The sequence below is a fragment of the Hyaena hyaena genome, unplaced genomic scaffold (genome assembly GCF_003009895.1).
Source record: "Hyaena hyaena isolate Hyena2069 unplaced genomic scaffold, ASM300989v1 scaffold_530, whole genome shotgun sequence".
Classification (NCBI taxonomy): Eukaryota; Metazoa; Chordata; class Mammalia; order Carnivora; family Hyaenidae; genus Hyaena; species Hyaena hyaena.
Genome location: NW_024081163.1, coordinates 628,725 through 655,378, shown reverse-complemented (window position 1 = coordinate 655,378; position 26,654 = coordinate 628,725). Strand labels below are relative to the sequence as shown.

Sequence of the window (26,654 nt, the reverse complement as noted above, 5' to 3'; positions counted from 1 at the left end):
AGCATGACAAACTTGTGAAACACAAAAGAAAGTCTGATTAGAGTAGAAGGCAGAGAAGAAATGAGTCTTGCTAGGCAGGATGGGTCAAATAATGGGAGCCTTGGGAGCCTTTAAAATAAATAAATAAACAAACAAACAAATAAATAAATAAATAAAATGCTTTTAAAAATGCTTACTATGAGCAGTCCCTTCCCTGTATCTGATGGCCACATCAAACCAAAAGTAAAGAAATTTATCTGGTTTGAAATAGGCAAGTAGGAGGCTTTTGATTAGCCTTTTGAAAACCCCGTTTTAGAGCTGCCTGGGTGGCTCAATCAGTTAAGCATCCAACTCTTGGTTTCAGCTCAGGTAATGATCTTGTGGTTCGTGAGCCCAAGCCCCGCATCGGGCTCTGTACTGACAGCATGGTGCCTGCTTGGGATTGATTCTGTCTCCCCCTCTGTCTCACTCTGCCCTGTCCCTGCTTTCTCTCTTTCTCTCTCAAAAATATACTTAAAAAAAAAAAGCAGGAGGGAGGTCATTTTGACAAGTTGTATTTAAAGAACAAGTCGTATTCAATGTCTTTGTAAACATAGAATTCAATAGAAAAGAGAGCCTAGAAAAAACCCACACATATATGGTCAGTTTACAACAAAGGAGCCAAGAATATACAATAGGGAAAGAACAGTCTCTTCAATAAAAAGTGCTGGAAAAACTGGATAGCCACATGCAAAAGAATCAAACAGGACCACTAGCTTACACCTTACACAAATATTAACTCAGAATGGATTAAAGACTTGAATGTAAGACCTGAAACCACAAAACTCCGAAAAGAAAATGTAGGCAGTAAACTCCTTGGGGATATTTTTTTGAGGGGATTTGACACCAAAACCAAAGGCAACAACAACAACAAAATAAACAAATGTGAATTCAACAAACTAAAAAGTTTCTGCATAGCAAAGGGAACCATCAATAAAATGAAACTGGAATGGGAGAAAAGATTTGAAAATCATATATCTGATAAAGGGTTAATATACAAAATATATTAGAACTCGTACAACTCAAAAGAAAAAAAACTCGATTAAATAATGGACAGAGGATCTAAACCGACATTTTCCAAAGAAGAAAGATTACCAACAGGTATATGCAAAGATGCTCAGCATCACTAATCATCAGGTAAATGCAAATCAAAACCACAATTTCACCTCACACTTGTTAGAACGGCTATTTTCAAAAACACAAGAAATAATAAATGTTGATGAGAATGTAGAGAAAAGGGCACCCTTATGCATTATTGGTGGGAATGTAAATGGGTGCAGCCACTACAGAAAATATTTTGAATATTCCTCAAACACTTAAAAATAGAACTACCATATGATCCAGCAATTCCTCTTCCTGATATTTATCTGAAGAAAGTGAAAACACTAAATCAAAGATATATGCACCTCAATCCCTGTGTTCACTGCAGCATTATTTTACAATAGCCAAGATATGGAAACAAACTAAGTGTTCATAGACAAATGACGGGGTAAAGGAAATGTGGCATGTGTAAACACACACACACAGAAATATTATTCAGCCATAAAAAAGAATGAAATTTTGCCATTTGCAATAACAAGGGTGGACCTCAGGGGCATTATGCTAGATGAAATAAGTCAGAGCAAGACAATTATCAAATGATTTCATTTATAGGTGGATTGCTGAGGGAAAAGAATAGAGAAGAAAAGAAAAAAAAGAAAAGAAAGAAAACCAAGCTCGAGACACAAAGAATAGACTGGTAGTTGCCAGAGGCAGATTTGGACGAGGGCAAAATGGGTCAAGGGGGCCAGTGAGAAGGTGCAAACTTTCACCTATAAAACATAGCGACTATAGTTAATAATACTGAGTCAGATATTTTAAAGTTCCTAAGACAGTAGGTCTTAACAGCTCTCATCACAGAGGGAAAAAAAATTCTGTCACAGTGATAGATATTATTGAGATTTACTGTGGTGATCATTTTGAAATACTATACATACAAATATCCAATCATTCTGTTGTCCACCTAAACTAATACAGCTGACCCTGAACAACACAAGTATTGAACTACTCTGGTCCACTGAGACAAGGATTTTTTTTTTTTTTCCCCAGTAAATACACATACAGTACTGAAAACGTATTTCTCTTATGATTTTCCTAATAACATTTTGTTTTCTTTAGATTTATTGGAAGAATACAGTATGTAATACATATTAATATAAAATATGTTAATAGCCTGTTTATGTTATGGATAAGGCTTTGGATCAACAACAAGCTATTAGTAAATCTTAGGGGAGGATCCTAAGTTATACGTTGATTTTCCAAAGTATGGGGGAGGGGAGAGATGTGCCCCTAACCACTCGGCTCTCCTTTTGTTCAAAGGTCAACTATACAATGTTGTTTATGAATAATACCTCAATTTTAAAAGGGGGGAAGATAGTAATTGTTATGTGTTTTTATTTTTATTATGCCTTTATTTTATTTTGAGAGACAGAGAGTGAGCAGAGGAGGGGCAGAGAGAGAGGGAGACACAGAATCTGAAGCAGGTTCCAGGCTCCGAGCTGTCAGCACAGAGCCCGACGCGAGCCTCGAACCCAGGACTGTGAGATAATGACCTGAGCCGAAGTCAGACTGAGCCATCCAGGTGTCCTTGTTATGTGGTTTTTACCACAATAATTTTTTCTCCCCTCCTTTGTTTATTTATCTAAAGAAGAGAGCTGTCGAGAAGGCCGTTAAGACATGAAAGCACAAAGAGGCGCCTGGGTGGCTTAGTCGGTTAAGCGTCCGACTTTCGCTTAGGTCTTGATCTCGCGGTTCGTGGGTTCGAGCCCCGCGTCGGGCTCTGTGCTGACTGCCAGCTCAGAGCCTGGAGCCTGTTTCAGTCTGTGACTCCCTCTCTCTCTGACCCTCCCCTGCTCACGCTGTCTCTCTCTCTCTCTCTCTCTCCTAGAAATAAATAAAACATTAAAAAAAATTTTTTTTAAAAGACATGAAAGCACAGACCTGGACGATGGCAGAGGGGTAATGGTCCTACCACGTATCCTTGGGTTTCTTGACCCAGCTGGTTCGTTCTTTCTTTCTTTCTCCTTTCTCTCTCTCTCTCTCTCCCTAGAAACCAGTAAGATGCGCTCACCACCCCTTCGCGTGTGGGAGAATCAAGACGCTCAGGGAAGAAGACAGTTTGGAGCACCTGAAGGGAGGCCCGCAAGTTAGTCACTTCCTTCGGTTACCTGCCCCTCGGTCATTTCCCCCTAACCCATCGAGTTCTAGAGCGGGAAAAGAGCGGGCCACAGGGCCTGGCGGGACGCCCAGAATCCAGTTCCCGTGAGGTAAGGGTCTCACCATCCGGGCTACAGTTCTATATCCTGGGAGCCTTCCAAATTTCAACCGTTTAAGGCGCTCTCCCTTACCCACCTCTTCACCACAGAGCCACTGACTACAGGTCACCTCAGGCCGGCATACACGGGACTTCCCGGCCTAGGACCCGAGCGCGCGCTGCTTGCTGATTGGATCTGCTCTAGCTCACCCCAGCCAATCCCGAACCTCGCTCGGCCACTGACGTACAGGTTGCGCCGCTTTGCTGATTGGTAGCGGAGCTGTGCGTGTCGCGCCTTGTCTGACAACTCGGGTAACATGGCGTCGGAAGGTGGAAGCGATTCACAGCTGAGAAGAAGAAGGCGCCGGGACACGGAGGAGCCGGAAAAAAGAGAACTCAGCGAAAGAGAGCTGACAGCGGTTATGGCTATGGCCCAAGAGAACGAAGAGGAAAATGAAGAGCGCTGGGTTGGGCCTTTACCTGTAGAGGCGACATTGGCCAAGAAGAGGAAAGGTAGCTACAAGCGATAGACACAGGGCGAGTTGGAATCTGCTTCCCAGACTGGGAAATTTCAAACTAGACCCAAAAATCAGATGGTGTGTGATTGCGGGGTTTTCTGCCCTCAGAACGGAGTGTCAGCTTCTGTTTTCTGGCCATTCTCTACTTGCACGGTCTCCCCGAAATAATACTTTGGGCTGAGTACAGCATCTTTTTCTGATATCTAACAATGTTAGTCACAGATGTGTTAAAATAACGTTTTCTAATAAATTCTAAAGCTAACTTATGCCACTACTTGGTATGTGCTAGGCGCCTGTCATTTAATCCCTACAGCAGGCACATTAGGTTGGAATTTCTGTCTCCAGTTTAGCAAACGTCAGAGTCCAGTTCTCTCGAAGGCTTTTATTTCAGGGATGCAGTTAGTCTTTCGGCGCACGCGGGAGAGGGGCCGAGATGGCAGTGCCTGTTTTGAATCGTAAAGAGTAGGTAAAGATAATTTTAATCCTGTCTCTTCCAGTAATGAGTTTCTGACCCAGGAGAGTTACAGAAGTTTCCTGGATCACAATTTTCTCATCTAAAACCGGCAGTCTGTGGTTTTCAGACCACACGCAAGAGATACCAAGGCCTGAAGTATTTTCCAACTTTCGTGGAATAGCGACCAAGTATTATCAAATAAAAAGGGTAGGGAAGGAGGTTAAGTTTTTCTTGTTTTCAAAAGTTGTTCTATAAAATGCCTTTCTTGGTGTAAAACCATAAAAATACGATTTTTCTGTAAGGTCAAATTTTACTTTATCACTCTTTGTGCTTCAAATTTGTCAGCGATTTCTCATTTTAAAATCAAAGTCCAAACTCCCTGTCATCCATACAAGGTCCTTCTTGGTATGATCTCTCCTTACCTCACCAGCACATTCCCATTGCTTCTGTTTCCTGGCTCTCTTCCTTATGCTGTACTCTAGCCATATTAAAACACTTGAGAATGCGATATGTGCTTTTTCTTCTTTGAATGCCTGCCTACCAGGATATTATGATGTATACCTGAAATTATTTCCCGCACTTCTTTTCACTTGGCGAACTGTTGCCCAACTTTAGCACTCATCTCCAACTAACACCTCCTCTTAGAAACCTGTCATTTCTCCAGTATGGGCTGGGTTCCTAAAGAACATTGATCTCAGTCACCTGAGTGGTCAGTCGGTTAAGCATCCGACATTGGGCTCAGGTCATGATCTCACATGGGTTCGAGCCCCCATCGGGCTCTGTGCTGACAGTTAAGGGCCTGGAGCCTGCTTTGGATTCTGTGTCTCCCTCTCTCTGCCCCTCCCTGGCCCTCGTTCTGTTTCACAAAAATGAGTAAAGGGTTAAAAAAAAAATTGATAATAACTCCAGGATATTTTTTTTTTTTCTGAGAGAGAGAAACAGTGTGAGCAGGGGAGGGTCAGAGAGAGAGTGAGACACAATCAGAAGCAGGCTCCAGGCTCTGAGCTAGCTATCAGCACAGAGCCCGACTTGGGGCTCGAACCCAAGAACTGTGAGATCATGACCTGAGCCGAAGTCGGACACTTAACGGACTGAGCCACCCAGGCACCCCACCAAGGTAATTTTTAACACATGAGTTTACAGGTAGCTTTCAAATTTTACGTTTCCAAATTTTGAAGAAGCTTCTTTTTTGAACATTGTACATTGACACCCTTAAACTGTTACCTTTTTTTACAGTTAGATCTTTCTGTTAAATGTTTCCATAGCAGCTAACTCATTGCACTTGATACGTTTTGTGATTGCATATGCATTCTTGACTGAGCAATGTTTCTTACCACTGCAAAGACTGTAAGCTTATAAGAGCAAAGATCATGCCTGCTTTGTTCCACTGCTTTGCACAGAACAAGTGTTCAGTAAGTATTTATTGAATGAATGAATATTACAGAGTAAATGCTCTTATAGTTGTAGTAGAATATGTTTGCATATCCTTTTTTATGGAAACATTAAAAATATCAAACTGCTGATATTAGTATTAAGAGACATAGATCTTACAAACTTAATTGAGACAGACGGCAATAATTAGGTGTGAAAATGTTTACATTTAACTAGCTGCTTATTGTATTTAAGCTAGTCAATAGTGTATTCAGTTTGAAAAAAAACCTGAAACTTATAATTTTTTAATGTTTATTTATTTTAGAGAGAGATAGAGAGAACGAGGGAGGGGCAAAGAATCTGAAGCAGGCTCCAGGCTCTGAGCTTGTCAGCAGAGAGCCTGCCGCTGGGGCTTGAATGGATGAACTGTAAGATCATAACCTGAGCCAAAGTCAGATGCTTGACTGACTGAGCCACTCAGACATCCTGAAATCTGAAATTTAAAAACATGTATGAAATGTTCAAAAAATAATCATTGAAGATTCTATCTAAAAGGGAGTTTGGGGCACCTGACTGACTTGGTCACTAGTGCATAAAAAACATTTATTAAATTTTCAAAAAATTGAGACAGAGAGAGAGACCAATTGTGAGTGGGACAGGCTCCAGGCTCTGAGCTGTCAGTAGAGAGCCCACCACTAGGCTTGAGATCATGACCCAAGTTGAAGTCAGATGCTTAACAGACTGAGCCACTCAGGTACACACACCCCAATTTTTTTTTTAATAAAAAGACAGGAGTGTGACAGGTATTTAGCTTTCTAGAAAAAGAGCCATTCCTTTTAACGTGTTCTTTGGACACTGGATTTTTGTATGCATTTTCAGAAAGACATTATAAATTATTATATGACACTACCTTTAATTAACCAAATGGTTTCTCAAAGACAGGAACTATATGTGTCCCTTATTTATGTCCATGTGCCTTGTAACCTGTTTTGTTGTTTTCAGTAAATACCTGCTCAAGTAAACTAACAAACAGCAAATGGAATATGTAGCAGGATTATATTAGCTGCATAAAAGAAGTCCCAAAGTAAACAGTCTAGGATTGGTATGGAGGCTTCAAAGGGACCCAGGCTCTTTGCAGCTTTCTGCCCTAACATCACTAGGATATGGCCCTCATCTTTGTCCTGAGTGATTATTAGAATCAGTGGTCTTATCCCAGTTCCCAAGTATAGGACTGAGAAAGGGTATAATGGAATACGTTTTGAAAGAGACTTCTTGATTGTCACACAACACTTCTATTTCATTGGCACGTGGTCACACCTAATTCTGGAGAAGGTGAGAAAGATCCTCTTATAGCTGACTGTCAGTTTGCACATATAAAAATGGTGGTTCTGTTATTAAAGATGAAGGGAAAGTAGTTCATTGGGCACAGCTTTGACTCTGCTATACAATAGTTATGAAAAACTATGAAACATCTCATTATGTGTAATGTAGCAGTATTTTGGAGAGAGAGCAAGCGAGAGAGAGCAGGTGTATGCTCTCATAGGGAGAGAGAGAATCCCAGGCAGTCTCCACACTTATTGTCGAGCCAGATGTGGCTTTCTATTCCACAACTGTGAGATCGTGACCTGAGGTAAAATCAAGAGTACATCACTTAAGCAACTGAGCTACCTGGGCGCCCCTGTAGCAACTTTTTATAGGCATGTTTGGCCATAATTGGATTATTTTATTAGACACACATATAATGTCAGTTTTTGCTAGTAAAATTGTTCATGGCTCTTGTAATGAAGTGACTTATTTCCTCGGTTTAACATTTTTACAAATGTTTTGCCCCTGGAAAAAGTTGGGAAGTCCAGGACTTTCTCAGCTCCAAAAACCTATTTAGTATTTCATCATGTTTATCTGCTTCAACCCCACTATCAGTGACCTCCAATAGGATTAGTGCCTTAAAGATACACACACATAGGGTGGCCACTGGCCTCTTGTTAGTTATTTAAATTAGAACTAATAATTGGCTCTACATGGTTAAAAAGATGGTTGTGATGCTTTCATGAAACTTTTTAAGATTTTGGGTTTTTAAAATTTTTTTAATGTTTACTTTTTTTTTGAGAGAGAGAGAGGAAGAGCACAAGTGAGAGTGGAGCAGAGAGAGAAAGGAAGACACAACCTGAAGCAGGCTCCAGGCTCTGATCTCGTCAGCACAGAGCCGGACACGGGGCTCAAAGCTACGATCTGTCAGATCATGACTTCAGCCGAAGTTAGATGCTTAACCGATTGAGCCACACAGGTTTTTGGTTTTTTAATGGAGCCTTAATGTGAAGCCAGAATCACTCAGTTAAGTTCTGAGGGCAGTTAAGCATCTATACAATATCTGAGACCTGTCATGCCTAACTAAATAATGGTGTTATTCACTACTATGAAATAAGTAACAGACCGGATTTTTTTTCATTACATATGAATTGAGAGAAATGTAAGAAGATCTATTAGAAAATAGAATTTTTTATGGGAGAGAAAGGGAGGGGCAGAGAGAGAGAGAGAGAGAATCCCAGGAGGGACAAAGGGAGGGAGAGAGAGAAGTGGGGCTCACCCAAAGTGGGCCTCGTGTTTACTGGAAGTGGGACTCATGTTCACCCAAAGCAGAGCTTGAGCTCAACCAACATGGGACTCGAACTCACAAACCGTGAGATCACGACGTGAGGCAAAGTCAGATGCTTAACAGCTGAGCCACCTATGTGCCCAATAGAAAATAGAATTTAGAAAACTCTTACAGAAAATACAAAATAGTATAGAGTTCCAGTTAAAAATAAACTTTTCTTGGGGCGCCTGGGTGGCTCAGTCGGTTGAGTGTCCATCTTTGGCTCAGGTCATGGTTTCACAGTTCGTGAGTTCGAGCCCCGTGTTGGGCTCTGTGCTGACAGCTAGCTCAGAGCCTGGAGCCTGCTTCGGATTCTGTGTTTCCCTCTCTCTCTGACCCTCCCCTGCTCACACTGCCCCCCTCTCTCTCTCAGAAATAAATAAAAGCATTTTTTAAAAAATAAAATAAATTTTTCTTTTTTTCCTCAGTTCTAGAGTTTGAAAGAGTCTATCTTGAAAATCTCCCCAGTGCATCTATGTATGAGCGCAGTTACATGCATAGAGATGTTATCACCCATGTGGTATGCACCAAGTAAGTCTCACACATCTTTTTTTAATTCTTAAAAATATATTTTAAAAAAATGCTTCCTTTCTGAGGGGGATCTGTAAAAGTACCTTTAGGATACTATGGATTTCTGTTTAATGCCACAGGTTCTATAATAGTTTAAGTTAAATGAAGTCCTACATATTCTTTCCTATTTCCTACAAGGAATGCATTCAAGGTAATATGTGTTAGGTATCTGAATACATGACATATACTAGGTTTCAGTAAATGGTTTCTATTTTTACATATCTTAAAGGGGAGACTATTCCGTACAAAGTCTTAACTAATACTTAACCAGATATCTGGAATACGATACAAAACAACTGTACATTGGTTATCAACTTTTGAAAATGAGTATGTTTTCCATGTGAAAAGACTGCCTACGGGGTGATTTTACCATTAAAGGGTTGTAAGGTCTACTGAAATTCCTGATGAAATTTATTTTTTTTAATATCGGGTCCTAGTACAACTTTGATGCTAGCTCTTGAGGTTAAAGTTAGTGCCATAGCAACTATTATGATATCCAGAAAAGAACTACAAAATTTGCCATATTCTGTCTACCTTCACATGGTGACCTTCATAAAGGAAGATATAAAAATAAAAATATTTTGAAAGAGCCAAAGATTCTCAGTGAATGATTGCTTTGGGGTAGTAAATCATTCATAGATCTGCTTTACAAATTAACTTTTATAATTTTATATATGCAGGACAGACTTTATTATTACTGCCAGTCATGATGGACATGTTAAGTTCTGGAAAAAGATAGAAGAGGGAATTGAATTTGTTAAACATTTTCGTAGTCACCTGGGTAAGAATTTCACTGTGTGTGTGCGTGTGTGTGTACATGTGTTTTAAATTATATTGGTTAAAGTTTTTTTTGAGTGTTTTTTTTTCCTTTGAATCATGCATATTTGTTTCATTGGTATTTACTAGAATGTTTTGATTTATTTAAATAGGAGTTATTGAGAGTATTGCAGTTAGCTCTGAGGGAGCATTGTTCTGTTCTGTGGGTGATGATAAAGCAATGAAGGTGTTTGATGTAGTGAACTTTGACATGATCAATATGCTGAAGCTTGGGTGAGTCTTTTTAAAGTACATATATTTTTAACTTAGTGAAATAATTTTTAAACTATCATCATTTTGTACATGTGTCTAAACAAAATATATTGCCATTCCATTAAAAGCTGTGCCTTTCAATTTTGCTTAGGAAAAGTAGAGAGGAATTCTTGTTATGATGCTCTTTGGAGGCTTCTGCTGTGAGTTTTTTTTGTTAATCACACCAAAAATTTTTAAACAGCATCATAACAAGGATTCATTATATCCATTTAACATTACTTAATGAGTATCCATCATGTCTAATTTACTGGTACTTAGAATTAACTTCCTTGCTTTGCTTATTTCAGTAATATGTATTATCCCTTATAAGGCTTATGTACATTTTGGAATTGAGGTGATTCATCGGTAAATTTAATAAAGTATATTGGATTAGTATCCACACCATGTGGATAGACTGTACAGAAATGAGATGAATACCTTGTTTTAAGCATGTTTTCTTAAGATACCATACTGAATTTATATACATGTAAATGAATGTCAGCTTGAAAATCTAGCATTGTCAAAAAGTCTTAGGACTTGTCTTAGCTCAGACTGCCATTATTAAAAACTATAGGTTGAGTGGCTTAACCAATGGAAATTTATTTTCTCAAGAGTTCTGGAGGTTGGAAAGTACAAGATCAAGATTCCAGCAGGGTTTGGTTTGTGGTGAGGGCTCTCTTTGGGGACAAGATGGAAGGAGGAATGGTAAATCCCTCTTTCCCTTCTCTGGAATTAGAGCTCCTCACTTATGACATCATTCAACGTTAATTACCTTCTAATTATCTCCAGATCAATCACCTTGAGTAACTGCAAGATATGAACAGTGGGGGAATGAGAACAATATTTCATTACATAGCAAGACTTCTTTTGGAATTTCCTTCAAAACCAGTTGATGAGCCACTAAAGGAAATCAGTCTCATCACTTATGATCAGAACTTATTTTTGATTACAAATAGAAATATCTTTTGATTATCTGTCTTATTCCCCTGCTTTGTTTACCTACATTTTAGGTGTTCTTACAAATTAGATCTATTCGTAAATGTTGAATCTCTGCCACCTTTGAGGATATTACTTAAGTTTTGGTAGAAATTCTAAAACAGGAGTCCTAAAAAGTTTTGAGCATCAGCACCAACATTGGAATAACTGCGTAACTTCTTTAACTAACTGCTTTGAAGGAGACAACACTCATTTGAGTGTGTAAGTTTGATGTTTTGATTAAATCTGTCTCAGTTCTTTTATATTTTATCAGGCAGCATGTTCAGACTTTATAGTTTTAAGATTGAGTCGCAAATAATGAGAATGTGATATCAAAATGTTTTTCTTTTGATCATATTTATAACTAAAATATTTTAATTTTAAACATTTCAAGAATGGGTTTATCAACCATACTGTTACATACTAACCTATTGAAAAATAAGTTAAAAATAGACTGAGACATAGAGATCCAAAAGGCAATGCCCTGGAATATTTTAAGGCCCTGGCGTGATGAGATTTTCTTACCTTTCCAAGAGAGAAGTAAATGATCTGCTATATGAAGTTTTCTTTGTGGTCTGATAAATCCTCAGAGGTTATTACCATTATATTAATGAGGTCAGAGAGAGAAAAATTAGTAACTTTTCTTAGTTGTTCCTCCCCAGTTTCTTTCTCTCTGCTACTTTAGATAAAGGAATCAAAAACTAAAATCATTGGTCAAGACATTTTTTTTGGTGGTGAGAGTGGGTAAGGATGCTTACTTGTTGTACTGACTTCTTTTTTCCCCTCACTATTATAGCTATTTTCCTGGACAGTGTGAGTGGATCTATTGCCCAGGGGATGCCATATCTTCAGTTGCTGCTTCAGAGAAGAGCACAGGAAAAATTTTCATTTATGATGGTCGAGGAGATAACCAGCCACTTCATATTTTTGACAAACTCCATACATCACCTCTTACTCAGATACGGCTGAATGCAGTTTACAAAGCAATAGTGTCTTCTGATAAGTCTGGAATGATTGAATACTGGACTGGGCCTCCTCATGAATATAGGTTCCCCAAAAATGTGAACTGGGAATATAAAACCGACACAGATTTATATGAGTTTGCCAAGTGCAAGGCTTATCCAACCAGCATATGTTTTTCACCTGATGGGAAGAAAATAGCTACTATTGGTTCTGATAGAAAAGTTAGAATTTTCAGATTTTTAACTGGAAAACTCATGAGAGTCTTTGATGAATCACTAAGTGTAAGTGCAATATAAATGTAATGAGAATTTCCTTTTCTGAGTGTATTTTGTGCTATTTCTTAAAAGGTATTTTTTTGGATATAGATATTTACATTGATGGTTATTTTCTCTTAGCACATTGAAAATATTACTGATCTGTCTTGCCATGTTCTTTGTGATGTGATCTCTTCTGAGCCAATTATCCTTCTTTTATGTGGCTGGTTTTTTTGTTTTGTTTTGCTTTTTTGTTTTTTTTTTAGTTTTGTTTGTAAGCTCATCTTAAGCTCTTCAGAACTCACTCTGGGCCCCCTTTTACTCTGTCCACTCCTATCCTTTTTTTTTTTTCCCAATGTTTTTTATTTATTTCTGAGAGAGAGAGAGAGAGAGAGAGAGACAGCGTGAACAGGGGAGGGTCAGAGAGAGAGGGAGACACAGAATCTGAAGCAGGCTCCAGGCTCTGATCTAGCTGTCAGCACAGAGCCCTACGCAGGGCTTGAATCCACGAACCATGTGATCCTGACCTGAGCTGAAGTCGGATGCTTAACCAACTGAGCCACCCAGGCGCCCCCACTCCTGTCTATTACTATGCTTACTCTCAAATTGATTTCTCCATGTTACTATTATGAATAGACATGGTGCTATTCTTTTTGTTTTGCTTAACTGTCTTCATGAATGGTACCAGTATCCATCTACTTGCATAATCCACAAACCCTTGTCATTCTAAACTTCTTAATTCTTTTTCCTTAGCCCTCTGTTTAATTCATCATGAGTCCTGTCAATTTTACTTTCTAAATATACTTAAAACCTATCCATATCCTTTCAGCATAGCTGTCACTACTGTAGCTCATGATCTTTTGCCTGGACTATCTCATGGCCTACTGCCTATATTCGGGCTTCCTCCTAAAAGGTTATCCACACTGCATCCAGAGCAATTTTTTTAAGCGCGTATATGATCATTTCATTCTTTGAACCTTTTAGTGACTTCTTATTGTTCTTAGGATCAAGACCAAAATCACAGCCTGCCTTGTTGTGGCCTTTGCCTACCACTCTAGGCTACTGTCACTCACTTTTCTATCTTCCTCTTAACACTAGCCATTGATTCCTTATTTTAGTTTCTTGAACATGTCTTCTACCATACGGCCTTTGCTTATGCTGTTCCTGCTGCCTGGAATCACTCCTCCTCCATACCTGTTGAACGTGTCCTTCAAATCTCATTTAAAGGGTCACTTCCTTTAATATTTGTCTAATCTAGGACAACTTTTTTTTTTAATGTGACTCAATATCACTCTGTTTATTTTCTCTTAGAGCATTTGGCATGATCTTATTTTTGATTACTACATATCAATGCATAGTAGACTAAACTCTATGTGATCTATGGTCCCTTACCTGTTTTGGCTCATGTTTGTATCTCCAGCACTAAAAATAATATGCAACACATAATTACTGCTAACAAGAATTTGTTAAAGCATGTACTTGGAGAACAAGACTTTCTATCCATGCAAAGTTAACTTTTTTGTGGAAATTGGGTCTGATTACCTGTTTACCGCAAGTATTCTCTAACTGCTAATGGTATGTTGAATCCTCTGATTCTGTGGGTTGAACCTTTGTAGCAGTACTGTTTATTTTATTTATAATAGTGTCAATTCTACAATGTTGGTAGTAACCAGTTTACATTAGATTCCTTGCATTAAGATCTTAAATTCTGTTGTTCTTATTAGTGACGCTCTTGTTTGGTAGCAAGTGGCTTTAAGTTGGGTGGATTATCTGCCTGAAGTAATATGAATTCAGACAAATGTGAAGATCTCTTTGTTAGTCAGATCATCCTCCTGACTTATTTTCTTCTTGGAAGAGAATAGCTTTCAATTATACTTTTAAGAATAGGAGAAAACTGTCTTTGTGATTTTTTTTTTCATTAATGGTGGCTGGTAACTAGGTATTAGTTCAACTTAAATATAATTTAAAGGCCTTTTACCAATTTGCAGCTCTTTGAAGATTTCTCAGCAAAGAAATATTTAAAAACATGGTCTCTGGATATTAATTTTTTTTTTTAAGTTTTATGTTTATTTATTATTGAGACAGAGAGAAACAGAGCATGAGCAGGGGAGGGCCAGAGAGAGAGGGAGACACAGAATCCAAAGCAGGCTTCAGGCTCCGAGCTGTCAGCACAGAGCCCAACATGGGGCTCGAACCCACAAACCGTGAGATCATGACCTGAGCCAGTCAGACACTTAACTGACTGAGCCACGTAGGCGCCTCTCTGGATATTAATTTCTTAACACAAATACTCTGTTTCTTCACTGTTGACTTCAACAAATGTTGAAGAGGGCTGAAATAAGAGGAGGTTCATAGTAAAGCTTATGACAGAAGCTGAGATTCAGAATAACAGAGGTTGTCCAGAACAACAACAAAAACAAATGCCAGGTAAATTAGTTAGATTGATAGTGGTAGTAAATCAGTGAAATCTCACAGTTAATGAGATATGCATATGCTGCACAGTTGGGTATCACAGACGCCCTGCTATTAAAGTAGAATACTATAAAAAGATATTTCTGTATTCATCAGGTTGGATTAACATGTATGAAATACATACACACGGGCAGATGGCCGTCTACAAACCTGAAGTCTTGCAAATGATTCTTTTCTAGTAAAATAATCAGTGGTCTCTCTCTATAAAAATGCCAGGCTATTTCTAGCATATGAATAAGCAAGTAGTCTCAGAGACTGGAGATAAGAAAACCTAATGACCACCAGGATTTTTATTTGTCCCATAAGACCTTTGCTTCATGTTGTTCCCTAACACACATACCTCCTTTTGTTTTTATGGAACTGTGTATATTGTTCTTTCCATATCTGTAAAAATGGGATTTCTAGTTAATGCAAGCATGAAAATAAGTAGATTGGACATAGTTTGGCTTCTTTTTATCTCCAGTGGAGACCTGCTGTTTGATCCCCCAAATGTCTGGAAACCTGAAAGATCTTAATTGAGAGGAAGTTGGTAGTGTGATAATCCATAGTAATTGAGATGTGAGCTTATCTGAAAATTGTGTTAAATATCTGAAGAAAACCGAATAAGCTACAGAGCACTCATAAAAATATTCATCTACCCTAAATCACATTTATCTAATGATAATCTATGTTGTGTTCTCTATAAAAATAACTTGAAACATTTTCTAAAATATCATGAAATCGTTATAAATTAATGAAATGATAAGAGTTCATTCATTCAACAAAAATTGAGTGCTTGTTATGTCACGTCCATGATCCTTTTACAGGGACCTTATACTCTGTACTTAACAGTGTCCAATATAGTAGCCACCAACCACACGTAGCTAGTGAGCACTTGATACGAGGTTAGTCCAAATTGAGATGGGCTGAAAGTATAAAATATAGGATTTCAAAGGCTAAACTAAAAAAATGGAATATAAGTTTATCTCATTTTTTTTAAGGTTTTATTTTTAAGTAATCTCTGTACCCATCATGGGACTCGAACTTACCACCTTGAGAGCAAGAGACACATGCTCCACTGACTGAGCCAGCCAAGTGCTTCTATCTCAATTTTTAAATATTGCATAAAGTTTAAATGATTATATTTTGAATATATGGGGTTGAATAAAACCTTATTAAGACTAATTTCACTTGTTTCTTTTTACTTTAAGTAGCTACTAGATCATTTAAAATTACATACTTGGGGGGCGCCTGGGTGGCTTAGTCGGTTAAGCGTCCGACTTTCGCTTAGGTCATGATCTCGCGGTTCGTGGGTTCGAGCCCTTCGTCGGGCTCTGTGCTGACTGTCAGCTCAGAGCCTGGAGCCTGTTTCAATCTGTGACTGCCTCTCTCTCTGGCCCTCCCCATCTCACGCTGTCTCTCTCTCTCTCTCTCTCTCTCTCTCCTAGAAATAAATAAAAAACATTTAAAAATTTAAAAAAAAATAAAAAATAAAATTGCATACTTGGTTTGCATTATACTTCTATTGGAAAGTACTAGTTTGTAGCATTTTATTTATTTATTTATTTATTTATTTATTTATGAGAAGAAGAGAACACAAGTAGCGGAGGGGCAGAGACAGAGGGAGAGAGAGAGAATCTTAAGCAGACTCCACACCCAGTATGGAGCCCTACACAGAGCCAGATATGGAGCTCAATCTCCTAACTATGAGATCATAACCTGAGCCGAAATCAACGGTCAGACGCTTAACCTACTGATCCACCTAGTTGTTCCTAATCTGTTTCTTATAAAAGGCAGCAGATATATTGTTTTCGTACAGAAGACAGTAGTTATATTAACTGATCTTTTTTTTATTAAGAAGAAGCAGTGTATATGCTATTGTTTTTACAATTGAACTTACTAATGTATTTTTGTTTCCTGCTTATGGTATTTAAAATCCTCTTTAAGGTAACCTATAAATATACAAACTTTCAGTGGCTCTTAATGTGTACTGTGCTTCTATTTAAATTCTCATTCCCTTTATCACGTAACTTTTTTGTTTGCTTCCTAGATGTTTACTGAACTGCAGCAGATGAGGCAACAGCTCCCTGATATGGAATTTGGCCGACGAATGGCTGTCGAACGTGAGTTGGAGAAGGTGGATGCAGTAAGATTAATTAACATAGTCTTTGATGAAACTGGACACTTCGTGCTATATGGAACAATGCTAGGCATTAAAGTTATAAATGTAGAAACAAACCGGTAAGCTTTAATGAGACGTTTTTTTGAAGTGCATTCATTTATGGGGGACCATTTCCTCCTTCAGGGAAACAATGGGAGTTTTGTTTGTTCCAAGACAAGTGGAATGGTCCCAAATGTCTAAACTTAACCAAATGTTTTGACTGGATTTTTTGTGGTCTTTTGGTTGTTTATAATCTTATGTAAAAAGTTTCCACTCATGTTTGTAAAAGAAATGGAAAAAAGATATGCATAGTTTCAAGGTTTTTTTTTTTTTTTAACAAGTTTCAATCTCTCTTTTGCTTATTGATTTAAATTAGCCTGGTTCATGTTAAATGTTGCCAAATATTTTAACCACAGAATTCAGCATTACATCCTGCTAGACATAAAATCAGAAGTTAAAATGCATGAAACCACAATAAGCCTTTTGTGCAAACAGTCCATTTGGTTTTAGTACAGAATAGCTACAATCAGATACTAACACTGAATGTAAATGAAAAGAACTTAAAGTATATTTTAAAGAAAAAAACCTGGGGCTGTACATTCTCACATATAAACAAATTTATATTGTAGTTATTCTCAGTATAGAATCTTTGAAGGCTTGCAAAAAGATTAAGGTAATAGGGATAGGTTAAAATTATGAATGAATGATTGTATTTTTTTTAACCTGAAAATTCCAGCCAATTTAAAATAAATCTCTTTGGGGACGGGTGGGTAGGGAAATACTTTTTAAAAAAACTTTTAGTAATTATTTTATACAAGGTTAAAGGATAATTGATTCCTAGCCTTTATAAAATTTTTATAATTAGAGTTATTTCTGGTAATTTTATTTTATAAAATGTATTTTCCAGGTGTGTGCGCATCTTAGGCAAGCAAGAAAATATTAGAGTGATGCAGTTGGCTTTGTTCCAAGGAATAGCCAAAAAACATCGTGCTGCAACTACTATAGAAATGAAAGCTTCTGAAAATCCTGTTCTTCAGAATATTCAGGCTGACCCAACAATAGTTTGTACATCTTTCAAAAAGAATAGATTTTACATGGTATGTGGAAATACTAGGAAATGGGCCTTAATTCTTCAAATTTGGTTGGAGGTTTATTTTCTTAGCTTGTGCTTTCAACTGAAGGGAATGTTGGCAATAATAGCATACTTTCTAAACAACCAGAATACCATCTGAAAACATTAATATTTCATAATTTTTAACTAGGACTCGATTTTGTACTGTTGTCCTCCTGTTTTGAAAATTTTTCAACCTGGCTTCTGTAACTATTTGTGTTGTCTAAGATGTAAGGAAGTAAGTGGTTATGGTAGTAATTGTATCCAAAATAGGTTTTGCTCTGGGGTTTTAAAAATTCTAAAAAAGATTATTTTTCATCTTTTGTTCTTGATTTATCTTTCCTGAACACTTGCTTCTCTAAGCTCATTTCTTTTTTTACCTTTCAACTCTCTTGTAATGGTGCTACCTTAAAAGTGTATATTCCTGACAATTTTTTTTTTTCTAGAGAACTACAAGTACTTGCAAGTACTTTACATGTTAACTAAGACTGGGCTCAGAAACAAATTGCCTAAGCTATCTAGGAGTAGCAGTGTCCTAACTGTTGCCAAGCAGAAAAATCTAAAGTGTGGAAACCTCTACTCTATCATTCTGTCTTTCACATTTTAGTTAGAGACTGAGTTCCAAATTCGGATATTTCTCTGCCTAAAACCCGTTAATGGCTCCTCAACTATCTATATTAGCTGGCTCTTCTATTTATCTTTCTTAATTTTAATTCCTTTGCTACATTGACTGTACTGAACTTGATCCTGTTTGCAATGGCTGAGTGTTCTTTTTACCTCAATGCATTTGCACAGGCTGTTCCTTCTGCCAGTCACATACCTGTCCCCAGTTCCTACTTATATCAGATCTCAGCTTGGAAGCCTTCTCTTGACATCAAGTCTGAGTTAGGTATGCCTGGTTGTGCTCTATGTGTTACAGTTTTTGGAATAGTTTACTTTCTTTTTTCTTTTTTCTTTTTTTTTTTTAAACCTCTGATTCTGTCATCCCCTCCTTAAGATAATATGAAATCCTCAAGGGGTGCCTGGTTGGCTCAGTCGTTTGAGCATCTGACTTAGGCTCAGGTCATGATCTCACAGTTCATGGGTTCGAGCCCCACATCAGGCTCTGTGCTGAATGTTTGCTCAGAGCCAGGAGCCTGCTTTGGATTCTGTGTCTCCTTCTCTCTCTGCCCCTCCTCTGCTCACACTCTGTCTCACTCTGTCTCTCAAAAATAAGTAAACTTAAAAAAGTTTTTTAATCAAAAAAATATATAAAATTCTCAAATACAGGGCATTATATTTTCTCCACTATTCACAGGTTTGGTAAAGTGTGTGGCTCATTCTAGTATACCGATTTTTTTCATCTGATATACTGTAAGTAGCTGTGAAGCTATCCAGGTTACCAGCATTTGATTAATGTAGGAAATAGCAGTTTATCCCAGCCAAGTTTTTAACTGAAAATGGGTACATCCTTTTAAGATGAAAATTTTATTTAGAAACTTTCAAAGTCATTGCTAAAAAAATAATGACAAATATTAATTTGTTAAAAAAGGAAAGAATTTTTTCTTGTTTTTACATGTAATTTAGCTGTTTTGAAGTTAAAAATTAATTCTTGGTATATACTAAAAACATATACTAATTTTCTGTCCACTTTATCAAAACACTGTAACAAGTTACTTTTTCTTCCCCTAAAGTTTACTTTCATATTGATTAAATCACGTATGTTACTTGTAAAGACTGAAGAAGAAAAGTCACTGTGCATCTTTATACAGCTAACATGTTCATAAAATTATCTTTCATTTTATTAGATAGACATATTCGTAAGCAAAAGTAAATGGTATATACATATATGTAAATTTCTTATCCTTTCAAATCCAATATCAAAATATTACAAAATTTGAACTTTAGTAGTTCAATATGTGAGCTAAATTAAAATACCTATTTAAAAATTCATATAAATAGGGGCACCTGGGTGGCTCAGTCAGTTGGGCATCCAACTTCAGGTCACAATCTCACGGTTTGTGGGTTCGAGCCCTGCGTCGGGCTCTGTGCTGACAGCTCAGAACCTGGAGCCTGCCTCAGATTCTGTGTCTCCCTGTCTCTCTGACCCTCCCTTGCTCATGCTGTCTCGCTCTCTCTCTCCCTCTCTCTCAGAAATAAATAAAAACATTTTTTAAAAATTCATAGGGGCGCCTGGGTGGCTTAGTTGGTTAAGCATCCGACTTTCACTTAGGTCATGATCTCACAGTTCGTGGGTTCGAGCCCCGCGTCGGGCTCTGTGCTGACTGCCAGCTCAGAGCCTGGAGCCTGTTTCAGAGTCTGTGTCTCCCTCTCTCTGACCCTCCCCTGCTCACGCTGTCTCTCTCTCTCTCTCTCTCCTAGAAATAAATAAAAATATTAAAAAAAAAAAATTCATATAAGTAAATAATACAACAGATAATGCCATTCCTTTGAAAATTGGATAATTAGACATAGGTCAACAAGATCCTAGCTTGGTTGTTTCTTTATTTGGAATTTATCCAAGTAGATGAGGAATGACATTAGGCAAGACAGGGCCTGGGACACTGGCTTTACCTTCCTGGAACTCAGTTGATATTTCGTAGAGCTTTCTCAGGAGAAGAGATTTCTACTTATTAAGTCAAATTAAGAAAAACAAAAACAAAAACAACAAAACAGGCTCAGAGGAGTCCAGAGTTTTAACAACTGAAATATTTCTCTCAATTTTCCCTATATCCTGAGGTATCCTGGAATTTCTATAACTTCACTCAAAATTTACATTCTTTCTTCCATACTTCAGAGTTTAGATAGAACAGATGGGGGCTTTGTAAGGAAAAAAAATACCCAAGACACATTACTGATTCATCTTTGAATCCTCATCCTGCCTAGCACCAGGTTCTGCTCATTGTAGTAACAATTATTAATATGCATATAGTATCTTTTTACATATTAGGCACTATTCTCCGAACATTTTATGTCCCTTCATTGAATCTTCACAAAAGGTACCATTTTGAGATAGTTATTATCCCCATTTATGAATGAGGAAATGGAATAAATGAATTTATTTTGCCAAAATCATGTAACTAGTAAGTAGCAGAATGGAATTCAAACCCAGGCAAACTAGTGAAAAGCACCAGTTGACAGGTTATAAAATACTAGTAGGCAGAGGCAGAATGCTACCTCAAATAAAAGTGCATCTTGTTCAATGTGTACCCAAAAAGAAATTAAATCCCATTTGAAAACATATATCTTCATTGTATGGATTGTTTTCATTTTAGACAAGGTAAAAATAATTTAACTGTATTTTACTTTTGTGATAGGAAGTGATTGCTGCAATATGGATTTATGCTGATGTGAATTCTTACTCTCCTCAAATACCATAGATAGAAATGAAATTTTGTTGACAAAATTTTAACCAAATGAAAAATTTAATTCATTCATTATCTTTTAATTTTCCTCTGAGTTCACCAAACGAGAACCAGAAGATACAAAAAGTGCAGATTCTGACCGAGATGTTTTTAATGAGAAACCTTCTAAAGAAGAAGTCATGGCAGCTACTCAAGCTGAAGGACCTAAACGCGTTTCAGATAGTGCCATTATCCACACAAGCATGGGAGACATTCATATCAAACTTTTTCCTGTTGAGTACGTACTGTCTTCTGTCTAAGATAAACACCACTGTAAATGTGTTTATTTGAAGAAACTGTGTGACTTAAAATTGTATTTCAACTTGAGAAATTTTACTTTATTTTTATTTACTTTTTAATTTTTTTAAATGTTTTTATTCAGTTTTTGAGAGACAGAGACAGACCATGAGCAGGGAAGGGACAAAGAGAGAGGGAGACAAAATCTGAAGCTGGCTCCAGGCTCTGAGCTGTCAGCACAGAGCCCAGTGGGCGGCTCGAACCCATGAACCATGACCTAAGCCAAAGTCGGCCATTTAACCAACTGAGCCACCCAGGCGCCCCTCAACTTGAGGAATTTTAAAGAACTGAAGTGTTTGATAGAGTATCTATCTTTAGCTTTCTGATAACTGTTCCTCTAGAAAATGGGGTAATTTTATATATATACTCATACTTCACAGGTTTATTATTATGCATATAAAACAAATGGCTGTGAAAGTGCTGGATGTAAAGTATAAAGTAACATACAAACGTATATTACCATTAACTATGCATCCCAACTAGATTTTATGGCTCGCTTGTTATAACTGGCTTTACCCTCAGAGCAAATCCTTAAGGGGAGGATAATTCCTTTTCCTCCTTACATTTCCTAGACCTCCACTACTTCTTTAGTTCCAGTACTTTCTATAGGTTTTAAAAATTCCAACAAGGGGCATCTGAGTGGCTCATTCAGTTGAGTGTCCAACTCTGGATTTATACTCAGGTCATGATTCCAGAGTTGTGGGATCGAGCCCCATGTTGGGCTCTGCACTAAACATGGAGCCTGCTTAAGATTCTGTGTCTCTTCCCCTCCCCTGCTTGTGCACACTCTCTTCCTCTCTCTCAAATACAAATAAATAAATAAATAAACTAAGAAAAAAACATACTGAAAAAAGCAGAAAGGAATTCTGGACAGTTTAAAAGTTTGCAAGATGAATGTGCAATACCAAATACAATATCTTTGGCTATTCTTGATCCAAAAAGTGACATCTTTGGGGCGCCTGGGTGACTCAGTCATTTGACTATCCAACTCTTGATTTTGGCTCAGGTCATGATCCCAGGGTCATGGGGTTGAGCTATGTGTCAGGCTCCTTGCTGAATGTGGAGCCTGCTTGGGATTCTCTCTCCCTGTCTGTAAAAAAATGAAAACAAAAAACAAAGAGTGTCATCTTTTACAACCCCTTTTACTTAAAAAGTACTTCTTTATTTTGTAAATGAGTGTTTTAAATGTGCCTTGATACTGAACAAAGCACTAGGCAGTTCTAGACACCTGCACCATCTAATTTTAAGTGCTCAGAGCCCAAGCAACTATTAAGCCTGTTCCCTGATGTACTTGGTGCAATATTCTTTCATATTTCCCTTACATTCCCAGCTCTAAGAGTCATTTCATGTACTTATTAAATCATCACATGAGATTACTTAACATTTAGAAAGCTTCATACTTTGAGTGTGTGTTTGTCATTTAAAGTTGATTAGATTTAGGGGATATCATTTCAGAGAGTAGGTCGTTCATCAGTAACTGTCAGTGTAGCATAACATTGTTTTTATGAGAAAATTATCTTTCCCAGGAACTGAACCTACTATATGCAGTTAATATACATATCTTAAGGTTCTGTAGCTATAGTTTTTAAACTGCTAAATGACTTTGAAATTTAAATACTGTCAAACTCAAATATAATCATTCATGACCTAAAGATAATATAGTAAACAATATTAGTATACTATGGCTTATATGATCTTTCAACTCTTTCTTGTCCTGAGATTAAAAGAAGTTATGGAAAAAGACTGTTCTGAAACATTCAGAAGGTAATGCAAGCGTTATTAGGAAGCAGAACTACAAAGAAAACTGTCTTAAGATGCTCTGAATGGATTTCATATTTAACTTATATCTTACTAGGTGCCCGAAGACAGTGGAAAACTTCTGTGTTCACAGCAGAAACGGTTATTATAATGGACATACATTTCACCGTATAATTAAGGTAAGTTATACAAAATTTATATGAACTCACGAATAGTGTGTTTTTACATAACCAGAGGTTTAAACGTAACCCGAGGTTTAAACGTAAGGAATCTTCCTGTCTCACAATTATCAGGTTATTAGAAAGGAATAGGAAAGGGGCACCTGGGTGGCTCATTCGGTTAAAAGCATCCAACTTGTGATGTTGGCTCAGGTCATCAGCTCACAGTTCATGGGTTGGAGCCCACATCAGGCTCTGTGCCAACGGTGTGAAGCCTTTTTAGGATCTCCCTCTCTCTCTGCCTATCCCCCACTGGTGCATTCTCTCTCAAATAAATAAACTTTAAAAAAGAAAAAGTTAAGATTTTATTGAACACATAACACACTTAAACATTAAAAGATCCCAAAACGTACATATAGAAAAGGACAGTGTATTAAGATTTTTTTTTTGTATACTTCCTCTTAAGGGCTTCATGATTCAAACAGGAGATCCAACAGGTACTGGTATGGGAGGAGAAAGCATATGGGGAGGAGAATTTGAAGATGAATTTCATTCAACATTACGACATGACAGACCATATACACTCAGTATGGCCAATGCTGGATCAAATACTAATGGATCCCAGTTTTTTATAACAGTAGTACCAACGGTAAGTAGAACAGTGTTGTCTATAAGCCACAGATTCATAGGTTATGATCAAAGAATGAATTCAGTAAAAGAGAGCTGCATTATTCTCTATTATTTATTTCTGCCACGATATAAAAAAATTAAACAGTTTAGATGAGAAAATATAAAATTACCCAGCAAATCATATTTTACTTTGTAAAACAATACTCCCATAACTCAGGACTCTGGAGTTTAAGTCACATTTGTCACTACTAATTGTACAATAGAAAACAAATTATTTCAATTCTGGGCCTATTTTCTTTAGAATGTAGGGATTAGAGTATATTCTCAATTTTAAGACTTTTTTCTATATTTTAATATCTCTGATATTAGAATGTAACCCATAATGCAACATTGTAGATTTGATGAAATACAGTATAAAAATATTGAGCTCTGTTGCTGTGTAGTTACACAAAATTATAAAAATTATTCTATTCTGTTTTTTGGAGTTAAGCACCATGCAAGGAAGAAAAAATATAACTACTACCTATCAGGCACAAAATAATATTCACAATACTTCTAGTATCACCATACCCAGTTTTAAAAACCAGATGAGTATACAAAGAGTGAGACATGATTAACTTGCCAAACATCAAGTAAATAGTAGAGCGCACATTTGAGTTCCCATCTCTCTACTACAAAAGTACATGCTACTTAATTCCAAACTGTCTCTTTTGCAGGTCTGATTTCTGCAGAGAACTTTTAAAGCCTTAGCCAGAATTCTTTAAGCCATGCAAAAAAACTTACCTTTAGCAAACATCTTTCAGCTCCATTTGGTCTGAAAGAGGCAGCTATCTAATTAAACATTATACTATGCTGTTACATTTTTTTCAGATAAACAAGGAAATCACTCTTAAAATGTCTTTTTATTAAATTAAAAATGAAGCATAAATTTAAATTCTCTATAATTTGCTCACCCACAGGGTGTGATTTAAGAAATCAGGGTTTACCAAGATTTTCCATTTCTCCTCCACTGCAGCCTTGGCTTGATAATAAGCACACAGTGTTTGGACGAGTGACTAAAGGAATGGAAGTTGTACAGAGGATCTCCAATGTCAAAGTCAATCCCAAAACAGATAAGCCCTATGAGGATGTCAGCATCATAAATATTACTGTCAAGTAAAATAAGGTTTGTTTCATTGTATGTATAAATAAAAATACACATATATTAAACACAGGGTTATTTTACAGAGGAAGATCTTAGGATTTGCTGAACATCCAAATCATGTTTCAACGATGCAATATTATGTTTTCATATTTTTCATTAAAGGACCTTTTTTAAAACCCTGCCTTTCATTTTTCTCACAATATTTCTTATCCTAGGAGGTGATAAAACTGAAATGGACTAAATTTGGGTACCAGAATCCACTTCCTTTCTTTTCTTAGGTTTTTGTTTCATGCCAAATAATTTTACGTTTTAATCACTATTAAAAATAGTAAGTAGTGGTAAATACAACTTTAGTAAATACAAATTTGTAGTTTATTAAAGATTTAGAAATAACTTATCCTGTAGTTACAGTGTAAGTCACATTTAAATGAGTATTATAGCTAGTGTTTAAATCTAAGAATCCAAATAAATGAATACTTAGTCCTTGGTTTTATATACAAGTTCATTTAATATTTATACATTATTTTCCTAATATAGTTAAATTCCAATTTTCTGTCCTGAAGTTAATAGTGTCTTTTCTTACATTACCAAATATGCCATCAAGAAAGTATATATTAAGTAAAACTTTTAATAGCTAATAATGGAGCACTTAGTAGAAATTCGAGCAATAAAACAGTGTAAGTTCAAAAACTTCTATTGATTTCATTTTCTTCTTCCCTTACTCTCCTGACTTCATAACTGTTGTTTTGTTTTTTAGTATTTATTTATTTTTTGAGAGACAGAGCATGAGTGGGGAGGGGCATAGAGAGAGGGAGTTGTAGATTCTGAAGCAGGCTCCAGGCTCTGAGCTTACAGCAGAGCCCAACACAGGGCTTGAACACCTGAACTGCAAGATCATGACCTGAGCCTAAGTAGAATGCTTAACCAACTGAGCCACCGAGGTGTTCCCTGTTTTCATAACTATTAAGAACCACTGCTTCGGGGCACCCAGGTGGCTTAGTCGGTTAAGCGTCCGACTTTCGCTTAGGTCATGATCTCGCAGTTAGTGGGTTCGAGCCCCGCGTCGGGCTCTGTGCTGACTGCCAGCTCAGAGCCTGGAGCCTGTTTCAGTCTATGACTCCCTCTCTCTCTGACCCTCCCCTGCTCATGCTGTCTCTCTCTCTCTCTCTCTCCTAGAAATAAATAAAACANCTGGAGCCTGTTTCAGTCTATGACTCCCTCTCTCTCTGACCCTCCCCTGCTCATGCTGTCTCTCTCTCTCTCTCTCTCCTAGAAATAAATAAAACAAACAAACAAAAAAAGAACCACTGCTTCTAGGGGCCCCTGTGTGGTTCAGTTGACTTCTGCTCAGGTCATGATCTCTCTTGAGTTTGAGCTCTGCATCAGGCTCTGAGCTGTCAGCACAGCTCAGAGCCTGAGACCTGCTTCAGATTCTGTGTCTCCCCC

At 37.3% G+C, this 26,654-nt stretch overlaps 2 protein-coding genes across 7 annotated transcripts in view; one reads left to right on the top strand and one right to left on the bottom strand.

Moving 5' to 3' along the window:
* CENPK (centromere protein K) overlaps positions 1-3,470 on the bottom strand; it is a 44,793-nt gene extending 41,323 nt beyond the window's left edge. For 3 of the 5 annotated variants that reach the window (XM_039255501.1, XM_039255508.1, XM_039255503.1), the window contains exons 1-2: positions 3,409-3,470; positions 2,998-3,184 (exon numbers count right to left, since the gene is read on the bottom strand). The gene's annotated coding sequence lies outside the window, so the exon portion shown is untranslated. The other 2 variants (XM_039255502.1, XM_039255505.1) reach the window with 2 other exon arrangements.
* Positions 3,471-3,626: 156 nt separating this feature from the next.
* On the top strand, positions 3,627-25,384 carry PPWD1 (peptidylprolyl isomerase domain and WD repeat containing 1). 2 transcript variants are annotated; one of them, XM_039255531.1, is made up of 11 exons: positions 3,627-3,823; positions 8,714-8,816; positions 9,536-9,636; positions 9,785-9,905; positions 11,695-12,142; positions 16,617-16,807; positions 17,635-17,824; positions 21,278-21,459; positions 23,374-23,455; positions 23,901-24,083; positions 25,080-25,384. In XM_039255531.1, exons 1-11 carry the CDS (start codon positions 3,628-3,630, stop codon positions 25,221-25,223), a joined length of 1,941 nt encoding a protein of 646 aa, XP_039111462.1. In that variant the 5' UTR covers position 3,627; the 3' UTR covers positions 25,224-25,384. The 2 variants fall into 2 exon arrangements, with proteins under 2 accessions (XP_039111462.1, XP_039111463.1); XM_039255532.1 differs by lacking the exon at positions 3,627-3,823 and having other exon boundaries at positions 8,765-8,816; positions 9,536-9,561; positions 9,883-9,905.
* The last annotated feature ends 1,270 nt before the right edge of the window (positions 25,385-26,654 follow it).

What these genes read in the sequence shown, in the direction of transcription:
- PPWD1 (XM_039255531.1), top strand. Translation starts at nt 3,628, where the DNA reads ATGGCGTCGGAAGGTGGAAGCGATTCACAGCTGAGAAGAAGAAGGCGC. An exon ending in ACATTTTCGTAGTCACCTGG is followed by an intron (nt 9,637 to 9,784) that starts GTAAGAATTTCA and finishes TTATTTAAATAG; the next exon opens with GAGTTATTGAGAGTATTGCA. An exon ending in TCTTTGATGAATCACTAAGT is followed by an intron (nt 12,143 to 16,616) that starts GTAAGTGCAATA and finishes TTTGCTTCCTAG; the next exon opens with ATGTTTACTGAACTGCAGCA.